The 20,056-nt window shown below is 39.6% G+C and overlaps 1 protein-coding gene across 3 annotated transcripts; it reads right to left on the bottom strand.

Moving 5' to 3' along the window:
• Positions 1–586: 586 nt before the first annotated feature.
• Positions 587–16,203, bottom strand: LOC117545669 (general transcription factor IIF subunit 1-like). Of its 3 annotated transcripts, none has more exons than XM_034215530.1 (14): positions 16,115–16,203; positions 15,457–15,522; positions 14,937–14,983; positions 14,582–14,654; positions 13,710–13,903; positions 12,457–12,627; positions 12,148–12,353; positions 11,890–12,040; positions 11,748–11,803; positions 11,509–11,643; positions 11,339–11,409; positions 10,858–10,996; positions 10,614–10,752; positions 587–1,082 (listed from the first exon to the last, which is right to left on the bottom strand). In XM_034215530.1, the coding sequence occupies exons 2-14, from the start codon at positions 15,466–15,468 to the stop codon at positions 878–880; spliced, it is 1,599 nt and encodes a 532-aa protein (XP_034071421.1). In that variant the 5' UTR covers positions 15,469–15,522; positions 16,115–16,203; the 3' UTR covers positions 587–877. The 3 variants fall into 3 exon arrangements, with proteins under 3 accessions (XP_034071421.1, XP_034071423.1, XP_034071422.1); XM_034215532.1 differs by having other exon boundaries at positions 16,104–16,135; XM_034215531.1 differs by lacking the exon at positions 16,115–16,203 and adding an exon at positions 16,052–16,112.
• Between the last annotated feature and the right edge of the window lie 3,853 nt (positions 16,204–20,056).

Raw genomic sequence — 20,056 nt, 5'->3', positions numbered from 1 at the left:
GTCTCAAACAGGCGTTTGTTTAATCATTTTAAGATTGGCTTTAATCAATGTTTGAAAATGAATTCATCATATATGATAAATGAGAGGTAACATTTTATTTATGGTATTATTTCCACATATTTCTCTCCATTCTTCCTTCTGCCAACGGTGTCGCAGTTTCTCGTCTCTCCCGTTTTTGTGCTTAGTGCGCACGCATGGGTTAGAGTTTGCGTGGAGGACCGTACGTTTTCCCGCCAAGTTAGTATTTTATAAATCACAAACATTGCGTAGAAACTGGCGTACATATCCCTTTATAAATGAGGCCCCTGGAGCCTCTTCAACTTTTAATCTCAAAAGGAACAGGGTTTTATCTACACTTTTCTTAAAAACACGAAAGAAACTGATTTGAAAAGGGCAATAATAAACATGATCTAATAAAATATAAGAAACATAGCCATAGGACTTCAAAACAGTCGTATGCAAATATGGGATACTTTGCAAAACAAATCACAAAGAAATGACTGAATTGGACACCACCCCTCTAAAACTATGATGAAGATAAGTATATGAGGGATATGGGGATAAAAGTAAAGCCTTACACAGCGGCTGATTTTTCAAATTTTATTGGGAAAATTCTACCTAAGAAAAACAAGTTAAAGACTTTTTCTTTAATCCAGTGGGCTCTAGGCTCACCACAGAGAAACTATAGAAATGCAGTTGTTTTCAGTCAACAATAACACGGTTTCTATTATTTACTGTTAGATTTCAGTGCAAAAAAACAAAATCAAGACACGGACACAAAGCCTCTCTTCCACAGATCGTACTTTTCTGACTGAAGAGGTTCATTTCCCCCCCCCCCTTTCCATCCCCCTGCCGCTTAATACCTTTCTTCCATCGCTTATTCGGTCAGGTAGAAATGCATTTTGTCGTTCACGTTCTTGCGCTCGGGATTGAGGCGCTTCAGGATCTGAGCCAGCACGTTGACCGTCTGCTCGCTGCTCAAACCCGTGCGCTTGGTCTGGAACTTCTTCAGCAGGTCTTTGGTGGTCATCGGTTTACGGATCAGGTAGCGCCGCACCGCCTCCTCCGTTAGCTGCACGTCACTGTGGAGGAGACGGAGAGAAAAGAACATCGTTTTTATCCTGTTCACAAAAGTTACTGTAGAGGCAATTTCTTATGTTACCTTATATGGTAAAACCAAATGCTTCTAAAAGCATTGTCTAACACTACTGTACAATTTCTTGATATGTGCTGTTTTCTGTGCATTACTCTAATGAGCGTTATTATTCTTAAGCGCTTCAAGGCGCACAGAGCTGATTTGGCACGATTATGTTGAAACTACTCCTCTTGCACACCAAAGTTTGAACTTCCATAATCTGATAACCGTTATACTTTCTACAGCTCAAGGACACAGGTGTCTAATAGCGAATACGAGCATCCGTGTGAAAGCAGATTTCTGAGGCGTTACGCCTAGCTACACAAACTCCTGTCTGCCCACCCTATCTTGTATATAAGCTTTGCTATTCTGTGACTATTGCGCACACTCCCTGCAGACTATCATGTACTCTGTGAGGACTTGTGCCTTCGAGGCATCTCGAATAAAGAACCAGAAAGACAACCTCTTTGTTTTACCAGTTTATTGATTGATCATTCTAATTGTATATCTCCACAAGTATTGACTAGGTCTAAGATTTCCGTATCAACTTGGCGTTGTCGGCAGGATCTCTGCAAGTTTGATTGGGGACACCTACGGAACGCTGGTGGGTCGCTCCGGGATCCTCGGATTCTCCTCTACCTCGACAGAAAATGTACGGGACGAGAGGACCAGCGCTGGGGTGAAACCGATTGACTTTCACGAGATCCAACAAACTCAAAGGTCTTCAATGCTCAGTGAGATGTAAAATTTCTAATTGTTTAAAAGTAAAAACGTAATTAACCTCCATGACATTTATTAGGCGGGCTGCTCAAAAGTAGGATATTTGGTATATCCGTCGTAAAACGTTTACGATCAGTTTTTGTGTGATTTGTACTGAGGGTAACACTTAAAGGTCCCATGTCATGCTTTTCCGGTTATTACCCGTCCCCTTGTGTGTTATGAAGGTTTTTATGCATGTAAACGGTGTGCAGAGTCAAAAACCCTCAAAGTACACCCTGTAGCGAGGTAAAACTCTAACACAGAAAATAACCTCGCCAAAACGCCCTCGTTGGAGAATACGTCATTGTCCATATTGATTCTTCTGGGTACGCATGATGTCATCCGTACCCGGAACGAAATGGACCAATCCGTGGAGCCGTTACGTTACTTCCGCGGAGCCGTTACGTTACTTCCGCGGAGCCGTTACGTTAAGCCCCTCGCCGATTGGTCCAAATTGACCAATCCACGGACTTCCTCACACACTCAGTGCAGGCAGCTCTGCTGATTTATCCTCCCTGGCTGCAGGCTGATAACAGACAGTTGGGATTGCGGCGAAATTTTTCTCTGCAGACCCATTCTCACAGCGTTTATCAACCTTTGTCTTACTCAATATCAAGCTACACTTATTGTTTTTACTTCGGCTGTGACTTTGTGTATGCTCAGGATGGGTTTGGCTGTGTATCGCTAAACAAGGAAATCACACCCCCACGGAGCTCAGCGCGATTCACAACGTCCCGACCAATCGGAGGCACACTGGGCTCACAGGGAGGGGGGGTCAAGAGCTGCAACGAGCCGGTTAGTGGAGAGAGTGAATACTGCTGAATACACACTTTACAGAGATGCTGTATGCGAAACCAATGTGGAGTTTGGAAAATTGCACAGTATAAATCTATTCTAGTAGACCTCAAACAATGTAATTATGATCAGTGGAAATGGCCATGACATGGGACCTTTAAAGACTTTCTCCATGGGAGACAAAGCAGAGGGGCAGGCCAACCTCCTGAGGCCCGATTGTAGATGTCATGCGAGCAAAATATGGTGAAAACAGTCTGTCTAAATTAATATCTGGACGGAAATGTTCAGATTTCCAAAGGATCTTTGAGTAAATTAAAAATCAAAGACCTAAAGGATAAATTACAAGAGTGTGAAGATGGAATGAAAAAGAAGAGTACAATTAAAGTAAAGACTTAGAAAAGCTGACTCTCACAGAAAGTGTTTAAAATACTGGGAGGATGAAAGCAGAATGCCGTGAAAGGAGGCAGTTGGCCTCGGCAATAAAGAAAATATTAAGGTTGAAAATGAATGTGAAGAAAAGAAGGAAAATAAATTATTTCCAAAACCATGTAAACCCCAGACATCTCTGTATCCTTCCATTGCAGGCCTGAATGACCCTCTCCTCGACTCTGGGTATCCTTTCCCTCCCCCCGGCGTACAACCCTGGCAATCCGGCTGGCCCACCTCCCCCGCCACTACAAGCCCCAGCCATGCAGTCAGCAGACTCCCCGTCAACTCCAAGCTCGTCCACCCCCATCAGGCCCAAGTATTCCGGGACAACAGCGGGATAAACGAACCCGATGCCCTAGGGGACCAACCAGGCGTTGGGGAGACACAATGCCTTCCTCAACGGACTCACAGCCACAGCGCAAGCCGCGCAGAATGCTGGCCGCTCACAATACCGAGGGAGAGGCAGAGGAGGTTTTCCGAGGCAGAGGACGAGAAGCAAGACCTTCAAACGACGAAAGATGTTTCAAGTGTGGCAGTGTTGAACATTGGATCCGGGACTGCCCACAGAACACTGGCAGCGGAAGGCAGAGGGGGACAGCGTGGACGGGGGCCATTCACAATCAGACTGACCTACACCAGAAAAGCGAGGAAGGGGCCCAATCGAGCGAGACGGAAATCAGCCTGCAGCATCTGAACAGGGAAGTGACACACACACATCATGTAGGCTATTGAGAAATTGGAAGATTTAGAAGACATGTGGTTAAAGAGGGTACATATTTGAAATATGAGACTGAAACAGCATTTAAGAAATGTCCCACACTAACTTTAGCTATCATGGGTGGTGATGTTACATTTTTGGTTGATTCTGGGGCTACACTTTCTGTGGTAAAAAATTGCAGATTTGCCTGATTGCAAATTCAGTGGTAGATGTATTCACTCAATAGGAGCTGCTGGGGTAACTGTAAAGGAGAAGTTTTCTGTACCGCTTCAGTGTAGAGATAACGGTGATGCCAGTCACCCATTTCCCACATCAGTCGAACACAGTTTTCTTCTATCATCTGTCTGCCCAATACATTTACTGGGAAGAGATCGATTCTCCGGTTTGGCTTGGGACCTCATTTCCACAAATGAGGGTCTTAAAGTCCGACGGCCATCTCCTATGATGGTTCAAAAACACTCATTTGATGATGGAGATCTGTTGAATATGTATCAATTGCTGCTGACATATCCTGATTCTCAGGATTGCTGCGTTTGACTAATAATCAGCGTGTCTTCCATCTGCTGTGTTCATGGAGGCCTCCTCATTTTGCATTGTACTGCTACGTTGTTGATGATCCATGTCAATACTAGATGAGAGTTTTCTGTTATAATGTGTAAATGATGAACTCGTGCTTAAAACTATGTATTGGAGTTCGCTGGCGCAGCGCTGTTTCTGTTACACTCACACACAAAGCTGTATCAAATCCTAGGGGCCGGTCCCACACATTTCCTAGCCCGGGCCCACTGATAATGGAGAGATTTGGGTCCAATCGTTAAAGACTGGGAATCTAGTACTGATTGGACTAGCACAGACAACCCGTTGATTGAGTATTCCTCATCACATGACGTGTTTAAATACAGCATGGACTGCCCAGTTTCATGCACTGCGTTATCTGATTCTCACAAGGCAATGATGACTATGTAACCCGTTCCTGGCTAGGGGTGCAACAACTAATCGACTTAATCGATTACCAAATTAGTTTGCCAACTAATTCAGTCGTCGATTCGTTTGGTGACGTCATCACGTGTGTTTTACGCGCCGTTAAGCTCCAACGTTATTGGTCTTTTTATCGGTACTGGAGACATTTAAAAAATATATGTCATGTATTGTTTGCTACAAAAAACATTATATCGCAGTCTTGGTGTCGCCAACTTGTTTCTAATATGTTAAAGACAAATAAATGCGTCTATGATGTATTTTCGATCAGACGAGATCTCTCTCCCCGGTCTGTGTGCGAGGGGTGGGGCAGTTTACACACACGCAGCTGCTACATGCAGCAACAACACTGCGGAGATGGCGGAGAGAACGCGCTCCGAGGGTGTGGTTTAAACTTTACCCGTCTCGATGTGGACAATGCTCGTTGCCAAAAGTTGCAATAACAGGGTTCCTGCAGGTTTCGCCAACTCAAATTTAAGACTTTTTAAGACCTTTTTAAGACCACTTTGAATAGAATTTAAGACCTATTTCACGGCAATAAAGTATGAAGGAAAATTGCTATGAAAGAAGAAATACGTCCCATAATTACTTACAAAGTAAATGTATTCATGTTCAACATAAGAACAATGACTGAACATAACGGCATAACAGTACACAGAACTGTGTTAGCGTGTTAGACAAAAAGTGTGTATGTGTGTGTGTCTCTGTGTGTGTGTGTGTTAGGGGCTGTGCAATTCATCGTATTGTAATCGCAATTACGATTTTGGCCTGCCACAATTACGAAAAACAACAATAATTGGAAAAAAAACGATTATTTTGCTTTGCTAGGTTGTGACAGTGCACTACAACATATTTGATCTAATTAATTTTAGTCTAATTTATTTATCAATATTTATATATGTTTAGTAGCTTGTGAAGTGCGCTCCAAAATATTTGTTGATCTTGTTTATTGGTATTTATTATTGTGATATTATTTATTTAAATGTATCATTTATTTAATTTATTTTTGTTATTGGTTTTCAGTTGAATTAGACGTTCAGGGTAATCAACAGTTAAAAATATACTGTTCCAATTATTATTTGTTTTAAAGTTCAACAATTGATATTTTTCAAAGTCAATGAATAATCGTGATATCAATTATTGACCAAAAAATAATCGTCATTATGATTTTTGCCATAATCGAGCAGCCCTAGTGTGTATGTGTGTGCGTGTGTGAGAGTGACAAGAGCTGTATTCAGAGCTCTGCTGCCTTGGCTACACTCATTTCATCGTTGCTGTTGTATGATAGGTGTTTAAACTACGGTATTTAGCGTTTACAGCAACTCCGCTTTTAGGGTTGACGTAGACCAGGGGTGCCCAACCTTTTTTTAACCGAGAGCTACTTTAAAGTTGCCAGTCTGCCGAGATCTACCAGTCCAACTAGAGAGGCGTAGCCATTACTGACAGCCTACTACCAAGTAAATACACACTTCTACTTGTGTAAAACTGAGTAGTGTTGCTACAAAAGTATAAATTAGGGCTTACTAATAAGAACAACTCATATCTGAAGCTACACAGGAATCTGCTGCCAAAGTGACAATAAAAAAGACAAACTTAATAGAATCAAAACCCTTTTTTGTTGCATTTAGTAGAGTATAAAAATAAATGCCTTTAAAATAGGATGCAAGCAACACTAGTTTCTTAACTTAACCTGAATTGATAATAGACTTTAACCTTTATCTTATACCATTTGTACATAATTATAATGAATAAGTTCAAACAAACAAAAACTTACAGCTGATTAATAACGGTATCTAACTTGAGTTTTTATTATATCAAAAACCTGTTGAAATGCTACTGTTATTTTTACTGTCCCCAAAAAGCGCGTCGGCAGCCTCCAAGGAATGCTTCTTTCACAACTTCGCCATCTTTGAAAGACTCGGGCCTGGCGCCACGAGGGGGCAAAAGGGGGCATTGCCCCTAAGTTGTTTTATTTGCCCCCTCACTTTGAGCATCATTCAGCATCGAAAAGTTAAATTAAATGTCACAATTATTAAATAACTTAAATAATTATTTTCCCCAACACACATTACTATATTTAGATCAGATATGTGGGCAGGCAGTCAAGCAACGTGTAAACAAGGCCTCACCCCAAGTGAGCTTGTAGTCTTAATTAATGTTAGCATGTGTGCTTAGCTGTAAACACAGTCGGATGGGGGGACCAAAACGTCCCTGTTTTCCGGGCAAAGTCCTCATTTTCGGAATGTGCGTTAAAAAAACATATGAGCAAGGTGAAATAAAATGTTACATGTCAGTAAAACAGAGTAACAGTTGTTGTGCCTGTTTGTAGCGTTAGTGTATTTCTTTTTCTAATACTTCTTCTACCCTCTACTTCTTCTTCTTCTACCTCTACTTCTCTTCCTCTACTTCTTCTTCTTCTACCCATGGAATGTATAATAAGAAGCTTCTAATGCAATGTACCTTCCCGCAAAATATTGGACAAAAGAAAGTCGGCTAGTAGTGTCAACGAAATCCATAGTATTAGAACAAAAGTGATTTAAACGAGGTAAATTACGAATGTATGTTCTCAATCGCCAAGTGTGGGATTGAATATTAAATTAGTTTAGATTAGATTTATTGTCCCCAGGGGGAAATTCATTTCCACAGCTCTGTGAAAACAAGATGAAATCGACAAAAATAAGACAACTACAGATAGCACCACACATGATGCTTACCTGTTATTATTTAGGGCTGCCTGTATGGATCAGGTTTTTGCCAAAGCGAGCCCTTTTACTATAATAATAATATGTTATTATATAAACCGTATTGGTACAATGAGCGACATCTAGTGACGGATTTTTAATCTGTGTCTGTCCATTTGGTGTAGTATTTGATCCAATATTACATTTGGTTTATATATTAGTCACTTTCTTATGGAATGCCAGGTTTTAGGTCTTGGTTTGAACATTCAATCCTGAAAATAAAAAATCAACCAGATTAATTTGTCTTTAACCCTGACATGACTAGAGTAGATAGTAAGTAAGTAAATCTGTATAGGACGACGAGTTAAGGGATAGAGGAGAAAAGGTTATGGTATAATTACAGAGCCTGTCCATTTATAAATTGAGGAAATCAATGTTAGTCTGTTAACGTGACTAACAAAGTGCAGGCATCTAATAATGTACTATCTATTATTAAAGATCAGAGGAAAAGAACAGAATGAGAGGGGTCAATCCGGAATACAAATAAAGAAGCAAAGAGATTGTAGAGCAGTGAGAATGAAAAAAACTTGGTGTGTCAATTCATTACATTGCCAGTATTTTTCGTTGTTGTGAAAAAAAAGTCGCCCCCTAGGATTTTTGAACAGCCCCCTCAGTCATTTCAGCCTGGAAAGACTTCATGTGTTTCGCAAGAACGTGACTGACACGATAAGATGCTCTGGCAGCAGCCTTGCTCTTGTTGTTGGGCCTGGTGAAAATGGACTGCTGTGCATTTAGCTGTCCTTTCAGGCCCCTCCCCTTTTGGAGCATAGGGCAGAATCAGGAGGGAATTCCGTCTCGTAGCGTTTGTGCACTGTTTTGAAATGCCGCTCCTAAATTACCCTTCTTCGATAAAGCCACGCTCGCATTGCAGATGAGACGATGGACTTTGAATTGGAATAGATACAAAAATAATCATCCTCCCACTCGGAGTGAAAATTATATATGTTGGGCTTTTTTGCTTCTGCCATAATTGCAGTCTTGTGTGTGTGCGGCCTGTCACTCTGTTGACACGGACAACGTCAGCGAACTACTGCCCACCAGCCACGCCCCCACACATGGGGTCACGCCGGCCAATCACAAAGCTTTGGTGCGTTCAAGTGCATTATTCTGGCACGGGAAGATTATGTTATAGGACATTAACGATAAAACAGAATATTCTTGTTCTATTTTTAGACACATCTCGCGATCGACTGGGAATCTCCCAACGATCGGGCACCCATGGGTTAGACCATGTGTCAAAAGGGGGGATGTTAGAGGCCATTAATAGGACTTAGTCCATTGAGGGTAAGAAACACTGTCTTGTAATCGTTTGACATGTGGTCCAAATGGGTTGAAGCATTTCCGGTAAATGCACAAACAGCAAATGCTGTGGCTAAAGCTTTACTAAGGGAAATTATTCCTAGATGGGGGATACCAAGCAAGATCTCTAGCGACAATGGTTCACATTTTGCTAATAAGGCCATTGCACAGATAGGAGAATACCTTGGCATGGACATCAGAAAACATTGTGCTTACCATCCACAGAGTGGTGGTGCGGTGGAAAGAGAGAACGGTACAATCAAAAACAAGCTAGCAAAATGCTGCGCAGACACAGGTTTATCCTGGACACAAGCTCTGCCCATTGTGCTGATGTACATGAGGATGCGGAAACGAACACGGAGTCAACTCAGCCCTTTTGAGATCCTTTTTGCAGCTCCTCCACAGATTGGGATCAAGGCGCCAGGATGTCCTCTCCCCTCCACAACTTTGTGTGAGGATGCTATGTTGTCATATTGTGTTAACCTGTCATCCAATTTAGCAGAGATCAGACGCCAGGTAGCGGCAGCTCTACCTACCCTGCTACTAGTCCACTCCACCGTATCCAACCAGGCGACTTCGACTTCGTGCTGGTCAAGGATACTCTCGCCCTCTGTTTAGCGAGCTGACCGGACAGCGCAAAATGCGTATATGAAGTGTCATGAACACAAGAAATCTACCCTTGTGGGGGCGCGCTCATGTGATTGGCTTAGAATTGAGGAGACATCTGATTGGCTATAGATAGAAAACATTACAAGTACGAATCGGCTGACCGTCAGGGGAGTCTCAAAAAACCCACACACGAATGCACAGCGATCCGTGCACAGTAAGCGGTTTGTGTTTGCAGGTGCAGCGGTTTTAAACGGAAAACAAATATGTGAGGATCAAAAATACATATGTAAAACTTTTGTTGTATATGAAACGGAACACATTTGTGTGTGCATTGAAAAACACAAGTGTGGATCCGGAAATACAAGTGTGAATCCTTCTGTGTGCATGTGTGTATTATGAGACTGTTCTGAGCCCATAGTTTATTGATCGATCATTCTAATTGTATATCTCCACAGTATTGACTAGTTCTAAGATTTCCGTAACATTACATATTTAAAAAACTTTTTAAATCTCAGCTAAAAACTCACCTCTTTGCACTGGCTTGTAATACTAGCATTTTGATATTTGTATGTATTTTTATATATCTCTTAGTTATTGTGCTTTTTAATTATTGTTAGATTATTTTACTCCTATTGTGCTATTTTATATGTGTTCCCTGTACATCACTTTGGTCAACTGAGGTTGTTTTAAATGTGCTTTATAAATAAATAAAGATTGAGATTAAATATGGCAGCAGAAGCTTAGTTTTTAAGGACATGGCTTGGGAACCGGATGGTCACTAGTTCAAGTCTCCATGCACACATTCTTTCTGTAAATATGGAATGATCTCTGAATCCAGAGTCTTCAATCTTCTTAAATGTGATCTAGACCTGAGGCTTCAATTCTAATAAAATGAATAGCTTTGAGATTGGGAATGAAAGACTAGGAAGTTATTTGCATTACATACATATTACATTTGACTTGCATTGTAATCGGAGAAAAATGAAATGCCTAAAAAGGGGCAGGTAAAATAAGATGTTCTTCTCCCAGCTCCTTTCCACCATGCGCTATAAAAAGTGTACATGTTTTGTAAAGTGTACATGTTTTGTTTTAAAATAATTGCCATGTGTGGAATAAACAAAATAATAAAAAACTGGTTATAGTGAAGTACCTTGAGCTAGGAGTGGATTTCCCAGGCGGGGGTTGAGGCGTACTCTTCCCAGAGGGGACGGGGCTCTGACTGCTGGGCTCCATCTTCAGCCTCTTGGCAGCAGGTGAGTCCGTGCTGGGCCCCGGAGGCGGTCTCTTACCTGCAAGGATCAGAGATTTAGATGGAATGGAAGAACGAGAGCTTTCATAGTTATATGTCAAGTGTCTTGTTTAGTTATAATGAATGTGTGTGTATGATCCAGGACCTTGCTCCAGCTTGCTGGCAGCAGCTCGGAGTGTGTTGGAGGTGGCGGCAGAGTCTATGGACGGGGTCCCGGGGCGACTGCCGGCCTTTGAGCTTCCTGCAGAGCCGCGTCCTCCGCGCTTTGGAGGCGTGCGCTTTTTCTGAGAAAGGGAAAGAAAGTCAGAAACAGAAATACTTGATTTATCCCGGGGGGAAACTGGATTTTGTCACGATAAATAAGTATGAAACAATATATATAGTAGTGCAACAATAATGAATAAGTTATAGATTAGAATTAAAAAACGACGGTATGAAAAAAAATACACATCATTTCATGCATATCGACCTTTTAAATGAGTAAGTACACACTCTGCTGACGTTCATAATTACCATAATGGAAAATATTGATGATTAGAGATCATCCTCTTACTTATGATCAAGTTGAAAGCGATGACACAAAACAAGGGTGATAAAAAAAAAGACACACACACAAAAATAATCACCATGAACAGAGCTGAGGCCGTCTCTCCCTCGATGTCGCTGTCGTCTGAGGTTTCCGACTCGCCGCTGCTGTCTGTGACACAGAACCACAGAGACCATAATTTGATTCGACCTTCCTCAAGCAGAACAGATTGGGTATGCATTTTGTCCGACCCTCATCGGAGTTCTGTACCTTTTTTCTTCTTCTTTTCTGCTGGAGCTGGCGTTTTTGTCTTCGCCTCTTCTTCTTCTTCCTCCTCTTTTGTTTCCTCTTCGTTCTGTTTCTCCTCCTCACTCTCTTCCTCACTTTCAGACGCCTCATCTATTCCTGTAGAAGGAGAACAAATATGGGATGTAGAACAACCTATTTACTAATCATTCATTCAGTGTGGCAGTTAGGCCGTAAACATGGAAATACAGTCAAAGTCGGACCTTTGGGGTGGTCCTCTCCTTTGCTCATCTTCCCCTTCTCTGGCTCCTCGTCTGAACTGCAGAAGGAAAACAGAGGTTCAAACTATTCAAAGAATAAATACAACAAGCAAAAACAGTTTTTGTATAGTGTGGGGTGTCTGACCTGCTCTCATCTGACATGTAATCCACCTCTAGACCCTCGTTGTCTCCGTCATCACTGTCCTCCAAGGCCTCTTTGTCACTGCTCTTCTTCTTCTTCTTCTTCCCTTTTCCTTTCCCTGTTTCTTTCTTCTTCTTTGGTTTGCTCTCTCCATCTGTTCAATGAAAAGGGGAGGAGAAAATAAAAGAAGAAAAATCACGTAATGACAGGGAGTAAAAATGTGGATAAGTATGTCAGAACTTGAGAATATTGATTACTTACCATCCCCGTTACTGCTGTTACTGTCGCTGCTGCTCATCTCCAGGTCTTCTTCCAGGTCGGTAATGCGCAGGTCGCCCCCTCTCCCTCCCTTCTTTTTCTTCTTCCCACCCTTCTCGTTGTCATCGTCGTCATCATCGCAGCCGTGCTCCTGCTCCCGGAAACGTCTCTGAAGCATGATGCTGAAGTGATTCACCACCTTGTTTCGTCTGTAAAACGAAGATAATGTATGATATTAAGTGTTTGTACTTATAGCTTGCTTTTCCTTTACTGCAAACAAAACATCCCTCCCTGTTCCTCCCCCCCTCTCACCTGCCCCACTCCTCCTCCGCCTCCTCAGCAGTGAGCGTTCGGTGCTTGGCCTGTGGTACAAAGTTGTACCAGCCGTTGACGGGGAAGGCCTCAAACGCCCCATCGGGACACTGTGTGAAGATGTAGTAGGACGCGTTTTCTGTAACACTACCCTTCTTTAGACCTTTGAACCTGGACACAGACAGAGGGAGAGGAGTGCTGTAATCCAAACAGGAAGGATTCTCCCAACAGACCTGCATAAACACACTCATGGAGACTAGGGCTGCTCAATTAATCCTATTTTAATCGCAATTACGATTTTGGCTTGCAACGATTATGAAAACAACATAATCGAAATAAAACGATCATTTTTAAATACATTTTTTTTAAATTGGTTTTTCAGTTGAATTAATACTTAAAAATCATAATCTCGATTATTTGGGTCAATAATTGCTATCACGATTATTAAAAAACGATTATCCATTTACTTTGAAAACATCCATTTATTGAAAAATAAAATGTGAACAGTATGTTTTTAACAGTTGATTGAACAGACTGTTAAAAACACTGTTAAAAAAAATGTTTTTCAAAGTAAATCGATAATCGTTTTTAATAATCGTGATATCAATTATTGACCCAAATAATCGAGATTATGATTTTTGCCATAATGGAGCAGCCCTAATGGAGACCCTTTGGTAAGACTTGAAGATTGCTCTACTTCAGCACAACCCGACAAATTTAAAGGAGCTGGAGCCGTTTTGAAAAGTAGAACGGGAAAAATCTCATCGGATAGATCTGCCGAGCTTTTAGAGACATAACCAAAGAGCTTGCAGATGTAGTTGCTGCAAAAGGTGGATGTACAAAGTACTGCATTTGGGGAGTGGATACTTATGCATGTTATTTAAATAAATATGTTATTTAAATAAATATTGTGCTGCCTCAATCTTCAATTAAGGCATCATGTTGTGTACATCTAATGATACAATTAATCCAAAAATATCCTTATATAACAGGTTTTAATGCAATTAAATAGTAAAAAAACGCAAGGGGGGTTAATACTTTCGCAAGGCAGTGCATTGTGAGCTGGCTGTTTAAAATGAATAGAACACATGGAAGAACTTTTCAAAATGACAAGTGGATGGCTGAAAGATATATGTATGAAGTAGCTAATATGAAAACATATAAATGACATCACAAATATGTAACTGTTCCCTCCAGACTTATACATGTTGAAAAGTACAATGCTGAAGATACATCAGCGTCTATCTCCTCACCTCTTGCCGGCCTTGCCATTGACCTTGAGAATCCAGGGCTGGTCCTCCACTTTGAACTCACGCTTCACAATGCCATACTTTTTCCGCCGTGATTCCTCGCGCTGCTTTTTGCCAAACTCACTGCCAGCCGCGCCATCCACCGACTCTTCCTCCCCGTATATCCGCCGAGCACTCATGTCTCTTTCCATACGAGCCTGGCAAAGGAGAGGTAGGGAGAATTGTAAAACTGAATGATGGACCATGTGGCTGCTAATTAAAGGCGAATATTATTATTTATGCACTGGTCAATTTGAAGAGTTTGGGCTTCTTCCTTACATAACATTTATTTCAGACTAGTCGAAACATTCTGTAGATTTATCGTAAATGCACCTAAAGAAAACGTTATTTAAACTTAACATGGAAAGGAAACTTGCAGTCCAAAAAGTAATAATTGCCTTAACGTAAGCACGCAGCTAGGGATGGTGACACAGGGAGAATAAAGTCTATCACATATTTCCCCACTCACCTGCAGTGTCATGTTAATGTACCTTCAGTAGCATTTAAATAGAACAAACTCTCCAATCAATATTTTAAAATGTGTATTTAGTTATTTCTGAAATGTCTCAATCTTTATTGATTTAACTCTCAAAGACATTGGGAAAATTGTATTGACAGTATTGATATGATGATATGAACACAGTGAGATAAATCCCATTATTAAAACACGTTAAATAATTTTGAGCATGGCTTTATCCAATGTTCATATTGCCGTATTCTTTATCTCTTCCTACACTCTTTGTGTGGTTTCTCTCTTTCAGTATTGACTCATGCCCCACCACACAGGGAGTGCTCAAAATGTCTGTCACATGAAAATACACTGACATGAAACCCACCTGTGTCCAGGCAGAACAATTGACCTTGTCTCCTGAATTGAAACCCATAATGCTGTACTTCTTGTTGGTGTTTCTAAGAGACAAACAGAATACAGAAATAAATGTATTGTCTGATCATAACCAATTCCATGCACGAACAACTACATAAACAGAACAACAACTCAGTCCAATAAATCCATATTGATTTATAAAAATATATAACAGCATCTGGCGGATAGGGCTTTTATTTAATTGAACGTCTGCAAAACACTAATAAGAAAGAAAAACATGTAATCATGTTAACACACACAAAGCGGTGATATGTGATACAAGGCTTGTGCGGACATTTTTCTTGGGATATTTGCATTGTACTCACTTTGGGACTCGCACTGTGTATTCTGTAGACGGGGAACTGCTGCTCCCCTGTAATACAAACAAAGCCTTTATCTTTCCATATGTGATGCCATTTAAATGACATGCAGCACCAAAGCAGACCACCTCCTCTTTTGAACATAAATGAAAAATAAAATGCTGTATTCATAATAAGTTTAAGGGCATCAAAAAATGTGGTAATGGAGGAGTGTGTTTTTCCTTCTGCTTCTGTTTTATGTGGAAGTGTTAGCATATCAATTCGCACATGTTGAGTTTTAATGAGTGCTTTTGTACAATTGCTACCACGGCCAGGTTGTAAAATACATGTTTGGGAATGGGACTTTTTGGTAAAATAAAATGTAAGTAATAATATAAATATATAGGTGAACATAGGCCACTCACTTGTAGCTGCATTACGGTTAACTTGTCATAAGATTACATCACTGCACAAGCAGACTTCATTAACAGGGACAACAGAGACATTTTGTATTTTGTTGTTGAAAGTCAAAAGAGTGAACACTTACCAGTGAAGTCATGGTTGGTTGTCTCTGTGGATAAACTACCACATCAATAGTTGGCCAGTGGGTTCACTGTGATAACAGGACAAATGGGTTAAGAAAGGCTTTGTTTCCACATAGCGGTTTGATGTGACTTTAAAACACGTTACATATAAATCAAAAGTAAAGTGGCCCTAGTATTCATCTATGTGTTATTGGTAAGTGGCAATGCATCCAAAGCAGCTGTGCATGTTAATGTATGTAGCTAAAGCAGTGTCTGTTAGAAATAGTAACAACAGTAAGTAACACTTAGCAAGCTGACAAAGACTTGTTATATGTAGCTTTAATCGACTGTAGCAATAGTTCATGTGCACAGAAAACACTGGTCCCATGTCCATGAGAGTTACATACTGTTAAATTACGAATACAATTGTCAGTGAGCGTAAAATTAAGCTTGGTAACGTCTCTGAGCGGTTTATGAACCGTGGATGGTAGCATTTGAGGCTAACACCAACAGTATCACGCATAGCAACCCGTTTCATTATAGTGCTGCTAACCGTTACTAGGTTACAGCCAAATCAAATGGCGTTCGTGTAAAATGAAGGGACGCAAAAATGCAAACCTTAGAGTGCTCACATATAGAAAGAAAGTTTAACAGCTTTAAGAATACTTGCATCTGAATTACCGGTTTGCGTTGATTACTCCCCTCTGAAATCGTTCCGTTCATATAAAGAGTCGACAGGAAACATTAGACTACTCATATGGTTCCTAGCAGCCCGGAGCGGGATCGGGTGTGTAATGTTCTTCTTCAGGCTAGTTTTTACTATTCCACATAACCACACTGCTACTATGGCTCGATTCATAATATTATACATATTTCGTTTCTGAAATAATTACACCATAGTCGTTACTATCTCAGTGGTATTTAAAAGTAACAGAGTAGCATCGAGTTATGGCTCTTGCAATGCCAGTGTTCAATGCCATCCGGAGGGCAGACTCCGTATCAATCATTATTGCTGTATACAGCAAAAGGTAACTAAATCTCTGTCCACATTATAACTTATCTTGTTAACGGACGTGAACTTTATGTTGTTACCTTATTTCTAGTGGCGTACAGATCTAGTTCACCAAGTTGACCACACGAGGGCAGAACACTCTTGACAACAAATACTGACAGGTTGATTATGGCAAAACGAAATAGAAGTAGTAGGAATGTTACTTTGTATATTTGCTTTGGCATTCACAGGGTCATATTTGGAGACAAACGAAACCACTTTTAGACAGTCTTGCATGCTAGCTAATAATACTTTATGGTAAATGTCTTATGATGCTTCAACTTTTTATTCAAATCAGCCCCCTTATTGGCCAATTGCAACAAGCCTTCTCATTTGCCCATTTAAACAAGTCACATGATTGGCCCAATTAAAACAAGCCTTTTAATTAGCCCATCAGGACGAACTATTATTGGCTTACTGAAAAAGCTCTCTGATTAGCAAATTGAAACGAGCTCTCTGATTGGCCAATTGAAACGACTATCACCCCTTGCTGCTAAATAAATACCAACCAACTGTGCAATATGTGCTATATGTGCAATATATATATATATATATATATATATATATATATATATATATATATTGATATATATATATGCCGTTAATAACTGTGTAATATATACCTAGCTGCTAAATCCTTAGAACTGTTACAAGATGTGTATTTTGTAAATTGTGTAACTTGCTGCTGTTAAATACCATCCATCTATGTGCAATATGTGCTATGCATATGTGCAATATATGCCCTTAGTAACTGTGTAATATATACCTGGCGTCTAAATCCTAAGAACTGTTACAGGACGTGTATTTTGAAAATTATGTAACTTTTTATTATATCATAACTTAGTACTTTAATGCATGTAACATATGTAACATTGAGCTGTCTGTGGCTCTTGTTCTGCTGTAACTACGTACATTTCCCCTCCGTGGGACTAATAAAGGTATTCTGATTCTGATTCTGACTAATCTGAGTGGCCAATTAAACAATCCCTCTGATTGGTCCGTATAAACATGCCCCTGTTTGCTGCTGATGCTGGCTTCCTTAAAATATTATTACTCTGTGAAATATGGAACATGTTCACTCTTAATTTTAAAATGTTTTCACCATTGTGCTACTAAGCATATGGTGAATTATGATTAATTAGTGATTCTTGTTAATGTGTTGCTGCGTGCCTTTAAGAGCTCTCCTCGTGTCTTGGTGGAAGCTGTTACACTTTTCCATCACACGTAAGTGAATTTGCATTGGCTTTTGCATTGGTATCGGACCCTGTGAAAACAGTGTTTGGGTGCTGTGCAAATTTCCAAAACGTACTTACAGTATACAAAGATTAGAAACAAGTGATTGATGTTTTGTGGAGTCGGATCTGTCATGATGAAGTGCTGTGTCTTTTTACTTCTCCTCGGTGAGTTAAATCATGTTTCATATTGTTAATAATGTGTGACAATTAACTAACATTTACATTAAATAAGTAATAATAAGAATCTATTATTTTCACTGAGTATAAACCTGCTAAGGCTGCACAATTATTTTTACATTTGTGTCTGTATTTCGATATGCAACCAGAGAAACATACAATCTGGATACGTTTGTTTGAACTGCAATTATTTACAAATAAAACAATAATACTGTCAATTTTTGTCAATCTAGTGTATTGTTATAACAGAGGCTGAATTAAAGAAGGAGCAAGCAGAAAGGGCTATAAAAGCAATTTGTCTGAAAGACAACAAAATAACTTACCACCCAAAACAGATTAACCATACTTTTTATGAATTTTATAACAAATTATACAAATCTCAATCTGATTACCCACAAGATGAACTGGACAATTATCTCCATAACATTAATTTACCTACATTATCTGATTTAGATCAAGAGTATCTAAACTCATCAATTACAGAAGTAGACATTTTGGCTGCAATTAAATCTATGCCTATAAATAAAAGCCCAGGGCCAGATGGCTTCTCGGCAGAATTTTATAAAGAGTTTTGGACTGAACTTCAAGCTATATTTATGTCAATGGTTAACAACTTCTCTCACAACAGAACACTTCCTCAATCAATGAATCTTGCATATATTACTGTACTACATAAAGATGGAAAAGACCCCTTGAATTGTTCTTCATAAGCCTCTTGGATCATGATTATAAGATTATCACCAAATTATTAGCAAAACAACTGGAAACTATTTTACCTAAACTAATTAATCCTGATCAAACAGGTTTTGTCAAGGGCAGATATTCTTCTGATAATATAAGGAGACTTTTGAATATTATAAACCATTTGGACACCTGTCGGAGGCCTTCTCTGCTTCTTTCTTTAGATGCCGAGAAGGCTTTTGACAGGGTTGAGAATTTGGAATTTTCGTTTTGCTATTTTGAACAGGTCAAATCAATTTATAAAAATCCTAAAGCAGCAGTTATCACTAACTGCAGTTCCTCAGATGTTTTTCCACTAACAAGGGGGACAAGACAGGGATGTCCTCTGTCACCTTTGCTTTTTGCTATTGTGATTGAACCGCTGGCGTCATGTGTGCGAGACAACATAAGTATTAAAGGAGTGAAGATTAACGGTGAACACAAAATGTGTCTGTATGCTGACGATATTATTCTTTACTTAACAGACCCAGAAAATTCAGTACCACATCTGCACGACACGATAGAGCAATTTGGAAGATACTCAGGATATACAATTAATTTTAAGAAATCTAATGCTTGTTTCTTACATATGACCCCAACAGCAAATCTGGAAAAGTCTTGTTCTTTTAATTTGTCACCAGGTGGCTTTAAATACTTAGGAATAAATATAACACCACACCTGGATAATATGTTTAAAGAGAATTACAATCCACTCATTGACAAAATCCACATTACCAATATCACTGCTAGGAAGAATCAATGTCATAAAAATGAATATTCTACAGAGATGTATTTTTCTTTTTCAAATGTTACCATGCTATTTATCCGCTGATTATTTTTAAATCTCTCAATAGACATATCTCAAAATGTATCTGGTGTAATAAAAAACCAAGAATCAAGTTAATTACTCTTATGAAACCAGAAACTATGGGTGGTCTTGGTCTTCCCAATTTTCAACACTACTTCTGGTCAGCTCAATTAAGAAATGTACTATCTTGGTCTCTGGGAAGAAAGGATTCACTATGGGTTCAGATAGAAGCCAATGTCTTTGACCCGTTGCCAGTGGAAACTCTTATATTTGTTAAAGATTTCAATAAGGTGAAAAATATGGACAAATGTTTTACAGTGGTCAATACACATTTAGCCTGGAGGGACTGTACAAAAAAAGTTCATGTTAACTCTGGTATTTCCATCTTTTCTCCTATTTTGAACAATCCTGATCTTAGCAAATATTTGTTGCCAATCAATATAAACAAATGAACGAAATCAGGTATAAAGCAATTGAAATATTTGTCTCATAAAGATATAACATTGGAATCATTTAATGATTTAAGAGCAGAATATTACATTTCAAATAAGGATTTTTTCAGATACCTGCAAATTAGGAACGTGATCCAATCAATTATCAAAAGCAATACATTGAGATCGGGATTGTTAGAA

This window comes from Gymnodraco acuticeps, unplaced genomic scaffold (assembly GCF_902827175.1).
Source record: "Gymnodraco acuticeps unplaced genomic scaffold, fGymAcu1.1, whole genome shotgun sequence".
Lineage (NCBI taxonomy): Eukaryota > Metazoa > Chordata > Actinopteri > Perciformes > Bathydraconidae > Gymnodraco > Gymnodraco acuticeps.
This window is presented reverse-complemented; position numbering and strand designations above follow the sequence as displayed.

Coding starts and splice junctions, on each gene's coding strand:
- LOC117545669 (XM_034215530.1), bottom strand. Junction 12,628..13,709: donor AATGGCAAGGCCGGCAAGAG/GTGAGGAGATAG, acceptor GTCTGTGTCCAG/GTTCAAAGGTCTAAAGAAGG. Junction 11,644..11,747: donor AGGAGAGGACCACCCCAAAG/GTCCGACTTTGA, acceptor CTCCTTCTACAG/GAATAGATGAGGCGTCTGAA.